The 19,144-nt window shown below is 41.2% G+C and overlaps 1 protein-coding gene across 3 annotated transcripts in view; it reads right to left on the reverse strand.

The window, feature by feature from the left end:
- Positions 1–14,061, reverse strand: part of USP24 (ubiquitin specific peptidase 24) — a 160,402-nt gene extending 146,341 nt beyond the window's left edge. Inside the window, exon 1 of one of the 3 annotated variants that reach the window (XM_010350843.3) lies at positions 13,489–14,061. In XM_010350843.3, the coding sequence (XP_010349145.2) occupies positions 13,489–13,809 (321 nt within the window). In that variant the 5' untranslated portion in view covers positions 13,810–14,061. Of the gene's footprint in view, positions 1–6,376; positions 12,740–13,488 lie in introns of those variants that run through there. The other 2 variants (XM_039473839.2, XM_074380874.1) reach the window with 2 other exon arrangements.
- Between the last annotated feature and the right edge of the window lie 5,083 nt (positions 14,062–19,144).

Raw genomic sequence — 19,144 nt, forward strand, 5'->3', positions numbered from 1 at the left:
CTCAAAAAACTAAAGAGAGTCAATTTCATAAGGGTGACAAAGGAACAATGCCAATACAATGGGATATGACAGAGGTATGCAAGGGTTTCTATTAAAACTCAAGAAGGGATGTTTAACTAGGAGGAAAAGAAGAAAGACTGAGAGGAAGTATAAAGGAAGTCATCAAGTTCTAACAGAAAATCATTAGCAAGAGAGGTTACCAGTACAGCTGGTATGTTAGCATTCGGAGTCTCTTGGGACTTGCTGGACTGAAGGAAGGAGGATGTTCCCACCTTATCTCTGCCAGCTGCAAGAGTGTGTTAAATCAGTTTTGTAGAGAAAGGATCAAGTGCAAGGATCAAACTGATACCACACAGATAGTGCTATGGAATAGCCAACTATGGCAAGAGGAAAGAGAGAGGAGAACATGCCAGGCAGGAGGAAACAAATGTACATAAGCAAGGAGTCATAAGAGGATATGGCATATTTTAAAACTGACTTCCTCTTTAAGCATCCTCTAAGAGCTCATCAGTATTTGCTGTTTTATTTTTGTATTCACTAAAATACATAACCTATGGCAAATGTTATATTTTCAGTATATTAACACCATCCCAAGGTATATTTCAAAATGTTTAACTTCGGACGAGCACAGTGGTTCATGCCTATAATCCCAGCACTTTGGGAGGCCGAGGCAGGTGGATCACCTGAGGTCAGGGGATCAAAACCAGAGACCGGTAAACATGGTGAAACCCTGTCTCTACTAAAAATACAGTTAGCTGGGCGTGGTGGTGTATACCTGTAATCCCAGCTACTTGTAAGGCTGAGGCAGGAGAATCGCTTGAACCTGGGAGGCAGAGGTTGCAGTGAGCCGAGATCATGCCACTGCACTCCAGCCTAGGCAACAAGAGCGAAACTCTGTCTCAAAACAGCAATAACAACCACCACCACCACCACCAAAATGTTTAACTTCAAACCTACAAGTATATAACACATCCCAGGAGATACTTGTAATCATTAATGTTTGATACATAGAGAACAAAAAGGCTATTTTAAGAAACTAAACAACACACATCTGAAACAGAAGATGATTAAATTAGGTAGTATACTGTTTCAAGCAATTTGTATACCAACTTTTTTTTTTTTTTTTGAGTCACAGTCTCACTCTGTCACCCAGGCTGGAGTGCAGTGGTGCGATCTCGGCTCACTGCAAACTCCACCTCTCCGGTTCAAGTGATTCTCCTGTCTCAGCCTCCTAAGGCACCGGGTCTACAGGCACCCACCACCATGCACAGCAAATCTTTGTATTTTTAGTAGAGATGGGGTTTCACCATGTTAGTCAGGCTGGTCTCAAACTCCAGGTGATCCACCTACCTTGGCCTTCCAAAGTACTGTGATTACAGGTGTGAGCCACCACACCCGGCCGGTATAGCAACTCTTAAAGCTTATTTTTAAAACATTTAATACCATGTGCAAATGTGGACAGACTCAGGCAGGGGGTCACTTATATAAGGATGCTAAGTCGAGGGACCCACACAGCACCTTCACAAGTGATAGCAATTCCTCAGTCTTCCTTTCCTCAACTCCCACCATTTTCATGAACTTAAGAATAACTGAAGTTAAAAAGTACCTAATGAGAAAGCAAGCTAAAACTGTAGAATAAACATCTTTAAGGGTGAGTACAATGAGACATTTTAAGTGAGAGAGATCATATTCATAAAACTTTTACTACAGTATATTGTTGGAATTGTTCTACTTATTAATTCCTATTGTTAATCTCTTACTGTGCCCAATTTATAAATTAAACTTTATCGTAGGTATGTATGTATAGGAAAAAACAATATATATAGGGTTCAGTACTACCTGTGGTTTTCCAAATCCTCAGGGGTTCTCAGAATACATCCCCCACAGATAAGAGGAGACGTTAGTGTATATCTAAGAAAGGAAATGTGATGATTAAATAGAGACAGTTTATGAGGAAGGATATATTAAAGATAACCTACAGTCAAAGACTTCCTCATGTCAGAAGAACATTATGGTAAAGTAAACAAGGTACATCTGAAGAGGCAGAAGGCTGGGTTCCTTTTCTGACTCTGCTGAGACAAGAGTCAAGGTCTTCCTCCCTAAGCTGACAAGACTTACCACCACCAGATCTCCATGATCCCAGCTCTGAAACAAATCATTAGTTTTAAATCTTAAAGTTTCAACTTTTAGTTTTGCCTACTGGAATAAGCAGAGGGAAAGGCAGGAAAGAGCTCTACAGATAATTTTGCTGTTTTATAAAGTATACCTTGCTAAATAATCTTAGTATTTCTCTTCCATATTCTAGTCATTATGAGCAGGGAGAATACAAGGTAACTGCATCATTTCTAACTTTTGATTCTCTTTAATAAATGCTTAAAATTCCTTTACCACAGACATGTTCTATACTTCAACCATAAAAAACTCTAGTAATAGAAAGCAAACAGAACTTGCTTGTTATTCTCTAAAGGTGTCAGTATATCTGCATATACACCATGAACCAATTGTTTTAATGGTATAAATCATATATTTTTGGCTGATATTATTCAACACTGAGAGTCTGGTTGCTCAACAGACACCTGACATTTTCTCAAAACTAAATACATTATATACATGTGTGTGCATGTGCACATATAAAATATTTTAGCTGTTAACCAGGGAATTACAGGATGATCTGCTGCTACTCCAACTCACCAAAATATTTCAAAATGAGGTAGACATCATGAGAAGTGAATTACTAAAAGAAAAATCATTAACATTTTCCAAGTTTTAGCACAGTCCAGTCCAATATAAAACTGACCACAGGTCGGGCCCGGTGGCTCATGCCTGTAATCCCAGCACTTTGGGAGGTTGAGGCGGGTGGATCACCTGAGGTTGGGAGATGGAGACCAGCCTGACCAACAGGGAGAAACTCCATCTCTACTTAAAATATAAAATTACAGGCATGGTGGTCCATGCCTGTAATCCCAGCTACTTGAGAGACTGAGGCAGGATAATTGCTTGAACCCGGGAGGCGGAGGTTGCGGTGAGGCAAGATCACACCATTGCACTACAGACTGGGCAACAAGAGCAAAAGTGTCTCAAAAAAATAAATAAATAAAATAAAACTGACCACAAATGCAAAACACTCATAATAAACTAAGCAGTCCCAATGTTATTAATGCCAGACAGGTTTTTATTTACAAGTATTGCTATTTCCACCATAATTAAGTTTTTCTAAAATTACCAAGTTTCTCTAAAGTAATTTTTTAAAATCAACAATCATTAAGAGATTTTTAGCCTACAATAAGACCAGTTCCTAAAGCCATTTCTCTTTTACGGAAAAGCAGATACATTCGCTCTTTTAGGATAAAAAGTAATGCCATTTTATTAATGTAATTAACATCACTCTTTAAAAGATACTGGTTGAAAGAATCATCAATCTACTAATATTAAACATCTAACAGGCAAATAAATACAAATTCTGTATATTCTATGACACTAAAGAAATACTCCTTGAAAAAAATATCATTTGGTTTCTTGGCAATGGGTACCACTACGGATTAAATTACATCACAAAAAAATCGTGAGGCACTATCAAATGCTTTTTGATCTAAGTTTTCATATTTAACTCACAACTTTTCGAGGCCTCTCTCTAGTTTCTGAAATCAAATATTAAGTTTATTAGACTTAGGGCATAAGAAATCAACTAGCCTTGAAATTATAATAGAGAAGAAATATGTCTGATTTTTTTCACCATTGTATTTATTTCTAACATCTAGCTCAGTGCCTAGCACACAGTAAGTTCTCAATAAAAATTTACTGGTTATTTTATTAGACTGGGTCATAGCTGTTTTGGTGCTCTGACATTTTCAGTATAACGCCTATTCTAACCATCTGAATTTGATCTAAACCATTATTTAAATCCAGTTTTTATTCTGAGAACTCTTTATTTTCTACTTAATAAAAACAACAGAAATAGCAGTCCCACCTTCTTAAGAATGTGCAAATAGACAAGAGAGTACATTAAAGTATACAAATGACAGAAGTTAAGTAACAGATGAGACTGTGAGCAGAACTATCAAAGGCCCCACAATGAGTAATACTGCCATAGGTCACAGGAACAGAGGTCACCAGGGAAGGCTATATCTGCCAAATATGTGTTTCTATCCCATCCCTTTGGCCAAAAAAGGAGCTCTAAACACAGCTGTTTTCAAAATACAGTACCACAGAACCTTGAAAGTCTTCAAAAATGGCAGATAATCTAAAGGTCAATCAAAGTACACATGGGAGTCATATATAACAATGTCCTAAAAACAATTAGCAAGGCGAAATGCTGTGAGATATGGGGGCAGGACATGGGGAGCATGAAGAAAACAACAGAAAGGGCAGGAAAGGCAACTAAACAGAAGCTTCATCAAAGCTTAAACTGTGACTCAAATTCAAAAAGTCCTGCTGAATTGCATCTTCTGAGCCAGTTTTCTTAAAGCTAGAAATAACTACATTAATAGTCAAATGTGAATTCTAGATTTTAAAAAATAGCTCCCAATGATGTGCTAGGAAGCAGTATACTTTTTTCCACATTTCAATTAGATAAAAAGCAAATTAAATCTTTTAATATTTCATTTTCCTCAATAACAAAGTTTTTGAATAACTTTAGAGTCTGCAAAATTTTCCTAAGAATTATGCAATACTTAATCTTTTTAACTACTCTCATTTAAACCGAGTTTGGTTTGCTTTTAACTTTAATGAAGTTTATATATATTTTAAAAACTCATTAAGAAAAAAACTCTAAAACTCAGAAAAATAGGGAAAGCATAGCCCATCACCCCAAAATAACAGTATTAATATTTTAGTACAAACTTATGTATACATGAGAGGCCTCATAGCTTTTCTCAAAGGAGTCAATGAATGAAAAAATTAACATTTTAGATCTAGTCTAAGGTGCCCAGTTTATAGAGGAGAAAATGAAGTTTCAGAAAGGCAAGATGACTTGCCAAATAACAGCAAGCAACAGAACCCTGAACAGAAAAGTTCAGTCTCCCAAATTCCTAGCTGAATACTCTTTCACATACCATGAGACTTTTTATTTTATTTCATTTAAGATTTTCTTTCCATCCAACCACTTAGTCATCTCTCTATCCAATTAAATATTATCATAAGCCAGAAGTACTAAGGACACAGAGATAAAAATAGTCATGCTCAATGCCTAACGGGAATTAACAATATACATGTGAAAACACAGAAAATTTTCGAACTGAAATGTTTTACGTGGTGTTCATACAAAATGCAGTGGGAGAATGTAGTGTTGTAAGACAAATGTTCCTTATAGAGAAGTGGCAACTGAACCTCGAAGAATGGCTTTGTGTTAGGTAGAAGAGATATCAAGGAATAGGAATGAGAATGGGGAAACAGCACAAGAGAGAGGTTCAAACAGGAAGGCAAGAGATAAGACCAGATAGGTAAGTCTGGAGACCTCGAAAGAAAAGTTTACGTTTTACCTATACGAGATGAGGAACCACAAAACCATTTTACCAAGATTATTCCACAATTAAAATTTACATTTTAGAGAGATATTCTTGTGCCAGCGAATAGCGGAGAAAAACAGTTAAAAAAAAAAAAAGGCGGGGGGGCATGAGGCAAATCAGAGTAGTAAAAGTGAGGACAGAGGGAAGGGGCATGAAAGATATTTAGGATTAGAATTCAGAGGCTATTCCATAAAAAAGAGAGCAAGGAGTCTAGAATAACACACACGATTAATAACAGTGTGACTACTCACACAGTACCTTCATATTTTCTACGACCTGAAATATATCTTAAATTGCTACCAAGGCCAGGCATAGTGGCTCACATCTGTAATCCCAGCACTTGCGGAGGGTGAGGCAGGCAGATCGCCTGAGCTCAGAAGTTCGAGACCAGCCTGAGCAACATGGCAAAACCCTGTATCTACAACAAAACAAAAACAAAAACAAACAAACAAAAAACTTGGCCAACTGTGGTGGTACACACCTGTGGTCCCAGCTACTTTAGAGGCTGAGATGGGGAAGATCACTTGAGCCTAGGAGGCGAAGGCTACAGTGAGCTAAAACTGCCTCACTGCACTGCCACCTCGGTAACAGAGTGAGACCCTGTCCCAAAAAATAAAATAATAAATCGTTACCAAAATGCTTTATACTATAGATTACCAACTACAGTTCTCAAAAAGCAATTTAACGTTCAACCAAAATTGACAATATAGGAGAAATGGAAAGGGAAGAAAAAAGGAAATGCTGACCTGTTTACGAAAAGCTGGGTTTTAACAGCACATGAAGCAGAAATGGAAAAGTCTTGGATTTGAATCTGTGACCAACAAATCTTTCTCAAAAGGATTTTAATTTCAGAAACAATTTTGGAAACCTACTGATTCAGGAGGTGAGTACAGTTGGCTCTCTGTATCCATGGGTTTCATATATGCAGATTCAACCAACTGCAAATCAAAATTATTTAAAGAAAAAAATTGAAGATAATACAACAATAAAAAAATACAAACAAGAAACAATATGATGTAATAACAGTTTACACAGCATTTCCACTGTACTAGGTATTACAAGTAATCTAGAGATGACTTAAAAGTCTACGGGAGGATGTGCATAGATTAGATGCAAACACTAGGGACTTGAGCATGGCGGGCAGGGTGGCATCCTGGAACCAGCCCCCTATGAGTACCAAGGGATGATTATATTGTGTGGCTTAGTAAGTAATGGTTTTATAAAATATTCTTGATATAAACTTAAGTGAAAGCATAATAATGTCAAGTGAATTTCACAATAGAAATAACTGGTTTGATGCTAGGAAAGCAAATTGTATGCTGGAACAACTACTTGTTAGTGTTTATCTTTAGAAGTGGGAAGCCTTTGGTGCTTTAGGTACTTTAAGTACCTAAAGTATTACTTATTTTTTAAGAGAACAATCACATCTTCAACTCAGCCCTTGAAAAAGATTCCACAGACTGTTGCATAATAGCTGAAACATTTTAATTTCTGGAAAGACTGTAGGGATACAATTTAAACCTACTTGTGTTAGCTCTTCAGGAAAAATAAAAACAAATCAAAGCTATGGTTATATGTCCCATTAACTAGCTAAAGTTATCACCTCTAAAACAATGGATTCTACTTCTCACACATAACATATATAAAGAAATAAAAAATGGAAGCTACCAATGGTGGGAGCAAGGTTTCTCAGTAGTGGACAGACAAGTGACCCTGTAAACATACCATGAAAACAAAATGGTTAAAATACTTTGCCAAAAACTCACCACAGAGATTACTGACGAAAAACAATAATGCTGGCCAGGTGTAGTGGCTCACACCTGTAATCCCAGCACTTTGGGAGGCTGAGGTAGGCGGATCACTTGAGGTCAGGAGTTCGAGACCAGCCTGGCCAACCTGGTGAAACCCCATCTCTACCAAAAATACAAAAATTAGCTGGGTGTTGTGGCAGGTGCCTGTAATCTCAGCTATTCAGGAGGCTCAGGCAGGAGAATCGCTAGAAACTGGAAGGCAGAGTTTGCAGTGAGCCGAGATTGCACCACTGGACTCCAGCCTAGGCAAAAGAGTGAAACTCTGCCTCAAAAAAAAAAAAACAATAATGTTACCTACTACCAATATGAGCTTAAGAAAAATTTTTATGCCAGCTGTTACTAAAAAATATAACACTAAATTAAAATTCCTGATACTGATAAATACAAGCTTAAAAAAGAAAATAAAACTCCCTAGAAAAAAAGGGAGAAAAAATTACCCTTCTGAAAATGAAGCACAATTCTCTTAGTAGTACCTCTGCATCTAGTATCATGACTCAAATGTCCTCAAATCTCAGTTCTCCAGGTGTCAGAAGCCTACTTCTCTACCGATCCAACTTTCTTCTTCTTCTTTCTTTTTTTTAGGAAAATCTTAAAATATATTAAACATTTAAACATTCCTGACCCTCAAGTGTGGCATCACTGAAAACACAGTTATCCTCTCAGGGCCATGAAACACATAAAGCTGTTTCAAATCACCCTACACAAATCGGCTCGTGTGATTTGGTTGAATCGGCTTTTAAAGCTTTCCTGTCCCCTCCCTGACCACTAAGCTGCTACTGTCACTTCTCACTATTGTCAAATGGGCTTGTCTCTAAGAGCTCATCATCTTGTGTTTAGACTACCATAAACCATTCTAATTTGATAGGAAACCTAATATTGAAACTTGTTTGAACTATATTTTTTTTTTCAAGTTTAAACACAAGTGAATGAAATGCATGAGCTTTAGTGCACTTAGAGCACTCAGTAAGTGGACTGCATGAGCTTTAACACATTTATGAAGGTGTTCTGAAATGGTTCAATCGTATGTACTTATGTGTTTACCTCTTACTTCTCTTTAGGGTTCCATATATGGAAAATTTCCAAGAAAACTCAACTCCAGATTTGAAAGATTCTACTAAATCTTTCTTAATATTAAAAGTTAAAAAAAAAAAAAAAAGCCCTCCTTCACAATCGGATTCAAGTAATTGGTATATGATATTGTGGGCAGTAAGTATAAAAATACTTAAGTATATGAACATATTTTTCTATTAACGTTGAAACCTTTTCCTCAAATTGTTAAAACATTACAACATTTACTTTTCTAACATTGAAATTGGTTTCAAAATTTAAGCTAACAATATTATTATGCTGCATAAGGCTGTCACAATCTACTGTGATTTCACTAAAACCACATTCACGGACACAGAAAAGGTACTCCCTTCATACCAAATTACATTCATTCTAAAAGTGAATGGCCAGGTAATTACAAGGTGAGACTCCAACCATTAGATTAACTCACAGGCGTAATTCCCAAAGGAGATAAATACATACACACAGACACACACACACAAACACACACACACACAGGTTCAAAAATAAATTCTTATTTCAAAATTAGGCTATACTGATTCATCTTTAATTCTCTATTTTTATTTCATCTACTTTCAACTGATTTGTGAAATTATTTCATTTTTTATTCTAAAGCCTTTAAAGGACTTTTTTGTTTTTGTTTTTGTTTTTAAATTTACCAAATAATGGTAATTCACAAACCACAGGTCATGTATTCAAATCACTAATAGTTAATTAAAAGCTAGTCATCTGATATTTACTCCACATTCATACTAGGATTGTTGTATTTTAGGAAAAGGAGAACATGAATTTTAACATATACCTTAATCATGCACATTGACAGTATTACAATTTTAATCCATTTATAATTACCACTTTCTACCAAAGGTGAAAAAAAGAAACAGGAATGAGTTAAGGAACTATAAATAATGTGTTTTTCATTTTTATGTGACTTAGACATACTACAGCAGGACCAACTTTGGGGCTCTAAACTTAAAAAACAAAAAAGCAATGAAATCTTGCAAATACTTCTGATAAAATAATACCTCCAGAAGCTTTAGTGCACTTAGAGCACTTAGTGAGTGGAGTGCATGAGCTTTCATGCACTTATGAAGGTCCACATTAAAACAGGAACAAAACAAGGAGTTCACAATGTTTGTCAGATCACAGCACTAAATGTCACTTTTGGGGATGTTAATTAACGGCACTAGACATTTAAGAAAGGTATTTCCTCAGTTAATACAGAATTTCCTTCCAAAAACTTTCATTTTAGTATTTTCTAAAGACAGAATAAAGAAACTTAATGAATAAGGTATTCATTATACTATTCATGTATGAAGGTATTCCTTATGGATAAGGTACAGTTCATAATTGTTAAATTCTGTAAGATGCACAGGATACCTGGTTCAGATTTCTACTGATCCACAGAGGGATTACAAAGGCCCAACTCTTGCAGTTCTGTAGAGAACAGAGCAACTGGTATTCCCCTAGCAGGCCAGAGGAGTTTATGTCAGCCATGCATTAAAGAGTGAAGAATTCTGACAGGGGGGTGGTTAAAAATCAGAATAAGTTATTTAGAGCAGCTGTGAGAGCTCATTCTCTTTAATAATAGAACAGACTCTTATGTGCCATGGAATGATTTTGAAGTAATGCTATTCAAAATCAAAACTGGACAGCTTCTTAAAGTCCCTTCCAGACCCAGAGAGCAAGAACATTTACATCCAACAATACTGGTGAGAACCAAAGACATCTTTTGTGCAAAACGCTGTCTTTACTTACTTAATTGGAGGATATTAACAAGGTGGCTTTCCATGCAGTTCTGGGTTTTGCTAGGTATCTAGGTCTTTTTTATCTGCATTCTCCTTGCTTCTACTAAACCGGAAGTTAACAGCTTTTACTGTTCAAATATTAATTTTTAAACCAAGTCCTAATTACAGCAGGGCCCCAAACTGATTCACCTAACTAGCTACATGACCTTGGGCAGTCATTTCTTGTAAAATGAGAGGCTTGGACCAAGGCTCACTAGAATGTAAACTCCATGTTCTGTTCACCACTCTCTTCTCTGCCCCTGAGACTTGAAGGCATTAAGAGAAAACCACTGCTAACCCCAAACTACAAGTATTACAAAACTCAAATCATTTTTCTTTTCTAATCAATTCCTAAACAGATTTTATTCTGTTTTTCACATTTGTAAAGAGGACAATGAAACTGAAATTTCCTATGCAGCAAATAGAAATGTATGTAATTTAAAGTACTCAGTCTTTAGAAATAAAAAGGGTTAACTATATAATAGCTGACAAGCTTCACCCAGTTTTTTTACTACTCTTTTCTTCCTTCCCTTTAACCCATTACTTTGTCCCATTTCTTTTTCCTTTGAAAGAAAGGCCAAAAGAGTGCAGGACTTAGAGCAAAAGGGCTGGCCTGAGTACCAGCCCCACCTCTTCTATTAACTGACTCTGTGGGGACAAGCCACTTCCCCTTTGGGGCCTGAAGGCTGCATTTGCTAAATAAGGGAGCTGAACTAATTATTAATTTCTAAAGTCTGCTTCAAAAAAAAATCTATGATTCACCTTATATTCTACCCATTATTAGATTCCTAATGCTTTGACTGGTGCTCATGACATCATTGCACGGTAGCCTCAAAATTTGTCATTCCTTCATTATTTTTCCTTAGTATCCACACTGTTACCAAACAAATTTAATCCTAAAGCCATGAGTTGAACAGAGTGAAAAGCACACTGGCTTTGAAGTCAAAGAGATCTGGCTTCAAATTCAGCCTCTGCCACCCACTACATAATAGTATCCCTAAAAAGGCTATGCTAAGTCTCTCACCAAGGGTTAAATAAACTGTATAATGCACCTAAAGCAGGGCCTGACACATTGTAGATGCTTGATAATATTTATTACCTTTCCTTATTTTCCAAGATCAAAAGCCTCAGTTTCCCACTGTGTACACCAAGGATGACCAAGAAGTGGCACGCATGAATATTTTTAAACCACCCAAGCACATTCTGGGTTAAATGTTCCCAAAAGGCTCCTGTGTGTCAGGAAAGTGTCAGCCTGCCAATCTCTGTCAATATGCTTCATGGGTAAAGCAGCCTCAGTCACCAGCTCCTTTTCAACTCTCTAAAGTAAATGGTGCAGCCTCCCTCCCCCAGGCCAAATCCACAGGTCTAGGGGAAATGAGGACTTGATGCACTGCTTCAAAAAGATGGAGATTTTCTGGATTTTTACCAGAAAGCAAACTCCTCAGCCTGTCATTCACATTAAGAAGCCACTCCCAACTCTTCGTACTTACACGTACTGTCAGTAAGCTAAGGTTGGTGCTAATGTTAACATAAATGCACCAAGCATTGTAATTAAAATTTATTTTCCAATCACAGGAAATTAAAAAGTATGACAAAAGAAAAAAAGAATAAAATTTCTCACATAATGAGGATACACTGGGCTTTGCAGAGTTACACAAATACCTTCTGAAAAAGCAACGGCTTTCTTCCTGATTTCAAAACTGGGTCAAAACTGGAAGGAACAAGGGAGGAGTGATAGGAACTGGCAAAGAGAAGCTCATTTCTTAAAGTGATTTAAGTACAGTTACTCAAGAATTTTTTAAAATTCCCAAACTAGGAATAATGACAATCTTTATTTCCATATACTAGTCAATGAATGACACAGCTGAGTTACTGGGTTACAGAGGGCAATCTAGCAACTGTGTCTAAGTGTGAAAATCAAAGAAATCTTATGCAGAAACCTGTTTTTTTTTTTTTTTTAAGTGTCACCTTCTTGCCCAAGCTACTTCAGCCCCAGGAGCTGCTGCAGAAGCATACAATTAAGAGGATATAACACTGCTCAGGAAGAAGTCTTTCAGAAGGCTTAGCTTCATTAAGAATTAACCAAATTCATATCTCTACCTAACAACACAACCCCAATCATTTGAGATCTCTTCTCTTCTGCGGTCAGGCCAAGCTGCTCTACTGGCCCCTGAAATGAACTAGCCAATGAATCTGACCAAAATTCCTGCCATGAGCTGCTATTTTCCTGCAAAGTAATTACTCAAAATGCTTCTGGTCGATCTTTTTTTCTTGATTGTAGGAAAAGTCTGTTTTATTCCCCCATGTTCCTTGCTCACATCCCAAACTAGACAGACACAGTTTTACCCCCTAGACTTGAGGGCTCTGATCAAAGCTATTAGCCTCAAGACTCCTCCTCCACTCCCATTGGGGTCCCACCCTGTTCCACGACCCTCTGCATAGCACCCTCAATACGACTACTGTCTCTTTCCCCATTCTAGTTTTCTCTCATTTCTGACCTTATCAATGACCAGCACTTCCTCTTTACCCAAACCTGGTCCCAGCTTTATCTTCCAATTCCATTCTCCATCCCTGCCTAGACCCTCCTCAGCTCCCACCCCTTCCCGGGCCTCCCACCTCTGCCCTCTCAGGGCCATCCCCACTGCTCTATCACCTGATCTTACCAAGACCAGTGCCCCCAACCCAGACTTCATTCAAGTCCTCATTCCTGGCCCCTGCCCGCTCCCTCTTCATTTTAAAACCTAAATGCCCCCTCTTTCCGACCCTTGGCTAAAACCCCAACCCCAACAGTTTTCCAGGGATCCTATAAAAGACCACTACTCTGGCCGGTCCACACCGCTTTTTCTGACTCTGAACCTGGTGCCTCCGCCAATCCTTCACTGAAACCTCGTGCCAATAAATCTCCGACCCAGCCTAGTGCACTAGTACCCCATTTCCGACCCCCTACTGCACGCGTCCTTCCCACCACACGCTCCTGTGTCTGTCTTCTCATCTCGGGTGATAGCCCCAGAGCCTCCTCCCCATCGTCGGCGTGCAAAGCCGGAAGCCTAAGGGACCCCTCATGACCCCGACCCACAGCCCTGCTCCGCATCCCTAATTCCCTTTCACACCGCTCTCCTAAGGGTCTCTCTCCCCACTTAACCCTAATCCAGTGACTTCTGTTCCCAATGGATCCTGGGGCTTCTCTCTTTCTCCGCTCCACCCCCACTGAAGCCCCCGTCGAACGCCCTCTCCCCACAGCAAGCCCAGCGGGGTGTGTCCCCTCCCAGGAACTCCGGCCCGGTGGCCTCCCACGGAGGTCAGGGTAGCCCCTCTCACCTCAGCGTCCACCACCTCGTGGTAGGCGGGCGGGGGGTCGAAGCCGCCCCCGCCGCCAGTGCTCCCACCGCGGGAGGGGCCGCCGCCGCCGTCCCCTCCGCCGTCGCCCCGCGGGACCCCGCCGGGCCCGGGGCTGGGGCCACCGCCGCTGTCCATGGGCTCGTAGCCGCCGTAGTCGAGGCCCGGCCGCTCGTTGGTGAGCAGCGCCACGGCCTCGTTGATGTCGTTCTTGGCCAGGCGCAGGGCCTTGCGGATGGTGGCGGGGTCCGAGAAGCCCATGCACAGCAGCGTGGTCATGTGCTGCTCCTCCTCCGATTCCATGGCTCGGGCCTCCCGGCCGCTCCGGCCGGCGCACGGCGAAGCTGCGGGTCCCGGGCCTGGCGGGCCGCGCGGCGCAGCCTCCGCGCCGCCTCCGCGTCCAGGTGGGCCCCTGCGCTCCTGCCCCGCGTGCTCCGCAGCCGCCGGGCCAGGCTGGGTGCCGGCGTGGGTGCCGCGAGCCGAGCTAGGGCGGTGGGGCGCTCAGGCGCGGCGGCGGCCCGGCCCAGCCCTGCGCGCCGCCATGTTGGCCTCCTCCCCCTCCGCCTCCTCCTCCCCGGGCCGCGGGGCCGCGCCTCCGCTCCCGGAAGCGGCACGGGAGACCGTGCTCGCCGTCGCCAGGCTAGGGGCGGCGGCGTACTCTGTTGGTTTTAAATAAAGGAGCGGAGGGAGGGGCCGCGCCACGGAGCGTGCCTAAGGCGAGAGGGCTGCGGCGCGGCCCGGCGGAGGCGAGGGGGACTCTGCCGTCGTCGCCACCGCCCGCCCATCTCGCGGGCCACAGGTTCCCCCGGGACGGGAGGGGCCGCCGCGCCGCGCAGCTCGCAGCGCCGAACGTCGCCGAAATCCCCGGGCCGGCCGAGCCTCCGCAGCCGCGGCGCCGCTTCCCTCCGTCCGAGCCCCCAGAGCCCCCGCCGGACCTCCCCCCGCGGACCCGCGCACCCCGGCCCGCCCCATCCTGGAGGGAATTCCCCGCGCGGCGGCCGAGCGGCACCTCCACCCCTCCACGCCGGCCTGAGATGCACCGCGCTCCTGAAGGAAATCCACCCTCATCCCGCGCAGATTCACCCGCCACGCTGCCTGAATACGCCTCGCCGCCCACAGAAATTCCTGCCCAAACTGGACGCCTGGACCGCCGAGCTGAAATTCACTCTCAGGGACACTCGACCCGAGCCCCGCCAGCCCTCGCCGAAATCACCCTAAACCCGTCGAACTGAACTCCCAGCTGTCCGAATTTTCCTTCCGACACTGACTGACTGACCGACCACCTGTCTCCGCCAAACTGACAACTCTACCGAACTCTTACCCTGAAATTCCCTGAGAGTCCAAAATGTTTTTCCAACCCGAAATCTAAATCCCATTTCTCTGGATGAAAACCTCCAGAAACCCAGACTCTGACTTCCTTCTGCCACAGACTCGTTCGTGCATCGCGGACATCACCTTCTCACGTTTTTACCGCAGTGTTTGGCTCCGGATTCTCTCTTTGTCCCTGCCTCTTGGGCAGCATCCCATCCCTGTTTCTTTCTGCCTTTGAGCATTCCTCTACACTTTTAAAGGCCTGCTTTCTTTGCTTTCTCTTCTCACCTTTGGCTTTGGCAGTCTGGGGCCATATCTTTAGTTCCCTTGACTCCACCATCTAAGCCAAGGTGTCCAATATTTTGGCTTCCCTGGGCCACATTGGAAGAAGAAAAATTGTCTTAGACCACATGTACTAACAGTAGTGATAGCGGATGACATTAAAAAAGAAAATCTCACCGTGTTTTAAGTAAGTTGGCGAATTTGTGCGGAGCTGCATTCAAAGCCATCCTGGGCCTAAGTCCTTGCTATTTTTCCTCTTCAGTTTTCTTCCATTCATAGTTCTCTAGGTTGTTTGCCCATCCTTTCCTAAGATCCGGATGCTTATTCCTTCTTTCGAATACTACATACTTGCTAACTGAAATTCACTTCCTAATGCCCTCATTCTGTTTTCTTCCTGAACCTGAAATGCAACTAACCTTTCCTTTTCATCCCGTCAAACCCCTGCTGTTGCCAACCCAGCACTGACTAAGATTTCCACATACAACAAATATTAAATGAGTGGCAGTACCCAGACATTTTCTTTGCACTCTCACTACTGGCATATTTTGCCCTGAACCATGAACCCTTCATACTTAGTAACTTGCCATCTGTATTTATAAGCACCAGCAATTTGATTTACAGGGTGAATTTGTCACTATGTTTTACTTTTAAATGAATTACTGCATTTGTTGTTTCCATTAAAAGCTAGATTGTAAAGACTAGTCCTCATATCCAAAGCAAATAAAGTCTCTTAATGTTCTAATTAAAAATAACAAAAGGAAACCTTCTTACACTTCTGAACAACAATGACAAAAAGGAACTTGCCAAGAAGGAATGCCGGCCAGGTGCGGTGGCTCAGGTCTGTAATCCCAGCACTTTGGGAGGCCAAGGCGGCAGATCACGAGGTTGGGAGTTAAAGACCTGACCAAGATGTTGAAACCCCGTCTCTACTAAAAACACAAAAAAATTCGCCAAGCGTGGTGGCGGGCGCTTGTGGGAGGCTGAGGCAGAGAATTGCTTGAACCTGGGAGGCAGTAGTTGCAGTGAGCTGAGATCGCAGCACTGAACTCCAGCCTGGGTGACAGAGTGAGACTTGGTCTCGAAAGGAGAAAAGGAAAGAAAGAGAGAGAAAGAAAAAGAAGGAGAGAAAGAAAAAGGAAGAAGGGAGGGAAGGAAGGAAAGAGACTAATTGGTTTGGGTCACAATATAAGAAAATTTTATTAAGTATTAACTTCTAGGTACACAATGAAGTTTTCAGTATTTATCTGTGACATATGAAGAACAAAGCAATATAAACTGATGTAAGCAGGCCGTCATAGGGTACATGCTGAGGTATTTATTCAACAAATTGAATAAATTTATTCAATAAATAAATAATTAGTAAGTAATGTATTGAATGAATTTAATAAATAGAATAAAAAATGATTATATTTACTGGGTGCCAGGTACTATTTTTGGGACAGACAAAAATGTGATGATGGTTAAGTGAGGGCATTCAATTCTGCCCTGCGTTTAAAGAGTTAATGACTAAGAAATGAATTACAAAGAGAGAGAAAATAACAGGTAACGAAAAAATTGTTTACCACTAAAATTTGAGGTAGAATCTAAGAGGTCATGAGAGCCAACTGAATCATGTGGCACATAAAAAGACTCATCAGCAGTGGCAGGTTTATAGAACATGACAGGAAGCTGTGCTTACTGAGAAAAGCAGAGAAGGAAGCAGAGAAAAACAAAGTCTGTGATAAAAACTGGAAAGGAGCCACAAAAGGCCACAAAAAACAAGGAAGTCCATTTTGAAACCGGATCCTGGAGTGACTGAAAAGCCAGAGTGTCATCTGAGGATGCAAGTAGTATAATCATACTTTTGCACGTAAGAAAGCAAGCAAGTACTTTAAACTCTGTGGAATTGGGATAGCGGGGGTGGGGCCTATGATATGAATATTCACACTTCTCATTTACATTTTTATTTTTATTGCAGTAAAATCTGGAAAATGTTCAGAAGATTTTTAAAAATTTAAATTACATTCAATTCCCATAATCGTTCTCCAGAAAAGTTAAAAAGGAAAAGAAAAAAAGTAGCTACTTCTAAAAGTAAGGTATGATGAACTATCTTGAAAACAAAACATGAGAGTTTTCTCATGTTAATTAATAGTAAATTTTTAAAATTATTTATTGAATGTCTGCTCTGAGCCAGGCTGAGGACTAGGGAGGTAATTGTGAGCAAAACATTTACACAGTTTCTGCCCCTTTGGAACTTACTGTCTATAATAAAGGGAAATAGACAAAGAATAGTCATAAAGTGTGATAGGTGCTTTGATGGGGGAATTTCAGGATATAAAGTGCAAATTCTTGCCCTCTGTGGGGGTAATTACCAAGTCTTGGCAAACTGAAAAGTTTCCCAGAGAGGATGATCTGATAGAAGGTTGGAAAGACACTAAAAGGAATATGAAATGAGGGGGAAAGTTCCAAGGAAGAGCATGTGCAAAGGTCCTGTGGTGGGTGAGAATAAAGCCATTTGAAGGAATTATAAACCAGTGGAATATAGCTGGAGTGTAGAGTTCTAAAGTGATATGGATTGAGCATTCCTAATCTGGAATCTGAACTGCTCCAAAATCGGAAAATTTTTTTTCTTATTATTTTTTGTTTTCTTATTAAGAGATGGGGTTTCACAAAGTTGCCCAGGCTGGTCTTGAACTCCTGAGCTCCAGGAGTTCAAGGAATCCTCCGACCTCAGCCTCCCAAAGTGCTGGGATTACAGGTGTGAGCCACTGCACCCAGCCCAAAATTAGATTTTATTTTTTTTTTTTTTTAAGACAGTCACCCTTTGTCGCTCAGGCTGGAGTGCAATGGCACAATCACTGCAACCTCTGCCCCAGGTTCAAGCGATCTCCTACTTCAGCCTCCCGAGTAGCTGGGATTACAGGTGTCTGCCACCACGCTTGGCTAATTTTTATATTCTTACTAGAGCTGGGTTTCACCAAGTTGGCCAGGCTGGTCTTGAGCTCTTGATCTCAAGTGATCTGCCCACCTCAGCTTCCCAAAGTGGTGGGATTGCATGTATGAGCTACTGTGCCCAGCCCCCAAAATTTGAGTGCTGACATGATGCCACAAGTGGAAAACTCCGCACTTGACTTCATGGGATGGGTTGCAGACACGATATGGGTGGAAATTGAAAACCTGCTCTTGTTTGTTGTGGTTTAACAGCTAGGGATGATACTGTGATGTTTAGTTACCCTGACCACATTATTTTTTCACTGTATTAAGGGTATGTTATGTTTTTTACTGTTAAGTACTTAAGTGTAAATGGTGTAAAAAAAAATTGCTTATTGGCAGCATATATATTGAGAGTCAGGAATGATGGTGATGCCAGACAATCATAGATTGTCTACATCAGTAGCTCACGTAGTGACACCTCTGCTTTCTGATGGTTCAGTGTATACAAACTTTGTTTCATGCATAAAATTAAAAATTTTGTATGAGGTAGCTGCAAAAGTAATTGCGTTTTTGCCATTAAAAGCAATGTGAAAAACTGTAATTACTTTTGCATTGACCTAATCTAAAATTATTTTCAGACAGGGTGTGATAGCTCACACCTGTAATCCCAGCACGTTGAAGGGCTAAGGCAGGTGGATCATCTGAAGTCAGGAGTGCGAGACCAGCCTGGCCAACATGATGAAAACCTGTCTCTGCTAAAAATACAAAAAATTAGGTAAGCATGGTGGTGGGCACTTATAATCCCAGCTACTCAGGAGGCTGAATCAGGAGAATTGCTTGAATGTAGGAGATGGAAGTTGCAGTGAGCTGAGATTGTGCCATTGCACTGCAGCCTGGACAACAATAGTGAAACTCTGTCTGAAAAAAAAAAAAAAATATATATATATATATATATATATATGAGCTGGGTGTGGTAGCACACATCTGTAATCTCAGCTACTCAGGAACGGAGGCAGGAGAATTGCTTGAACCCGAGAGGCAGAGTCTGCCGTAAGCTGAGATCACACCATTGCACCTGCCTGGGCAACAGGGCGAGACTCCATCTCAATAAATAAATAAATAAAATTATCTT

This window comes from Saimiri boliviensis, chromosome 11 (assembly GCF_048565385.1).
Source record: "Saimiri boliviensis isolate mSaiBol1 chromosome 11, mSaiBol1.pri, whole genome shotgun sequence".
NCBI lineage: Eukaryota > Metazoa > Chordata > Mammalia > Primates > Cebidae > Saimiri > Saimiri boliviensis.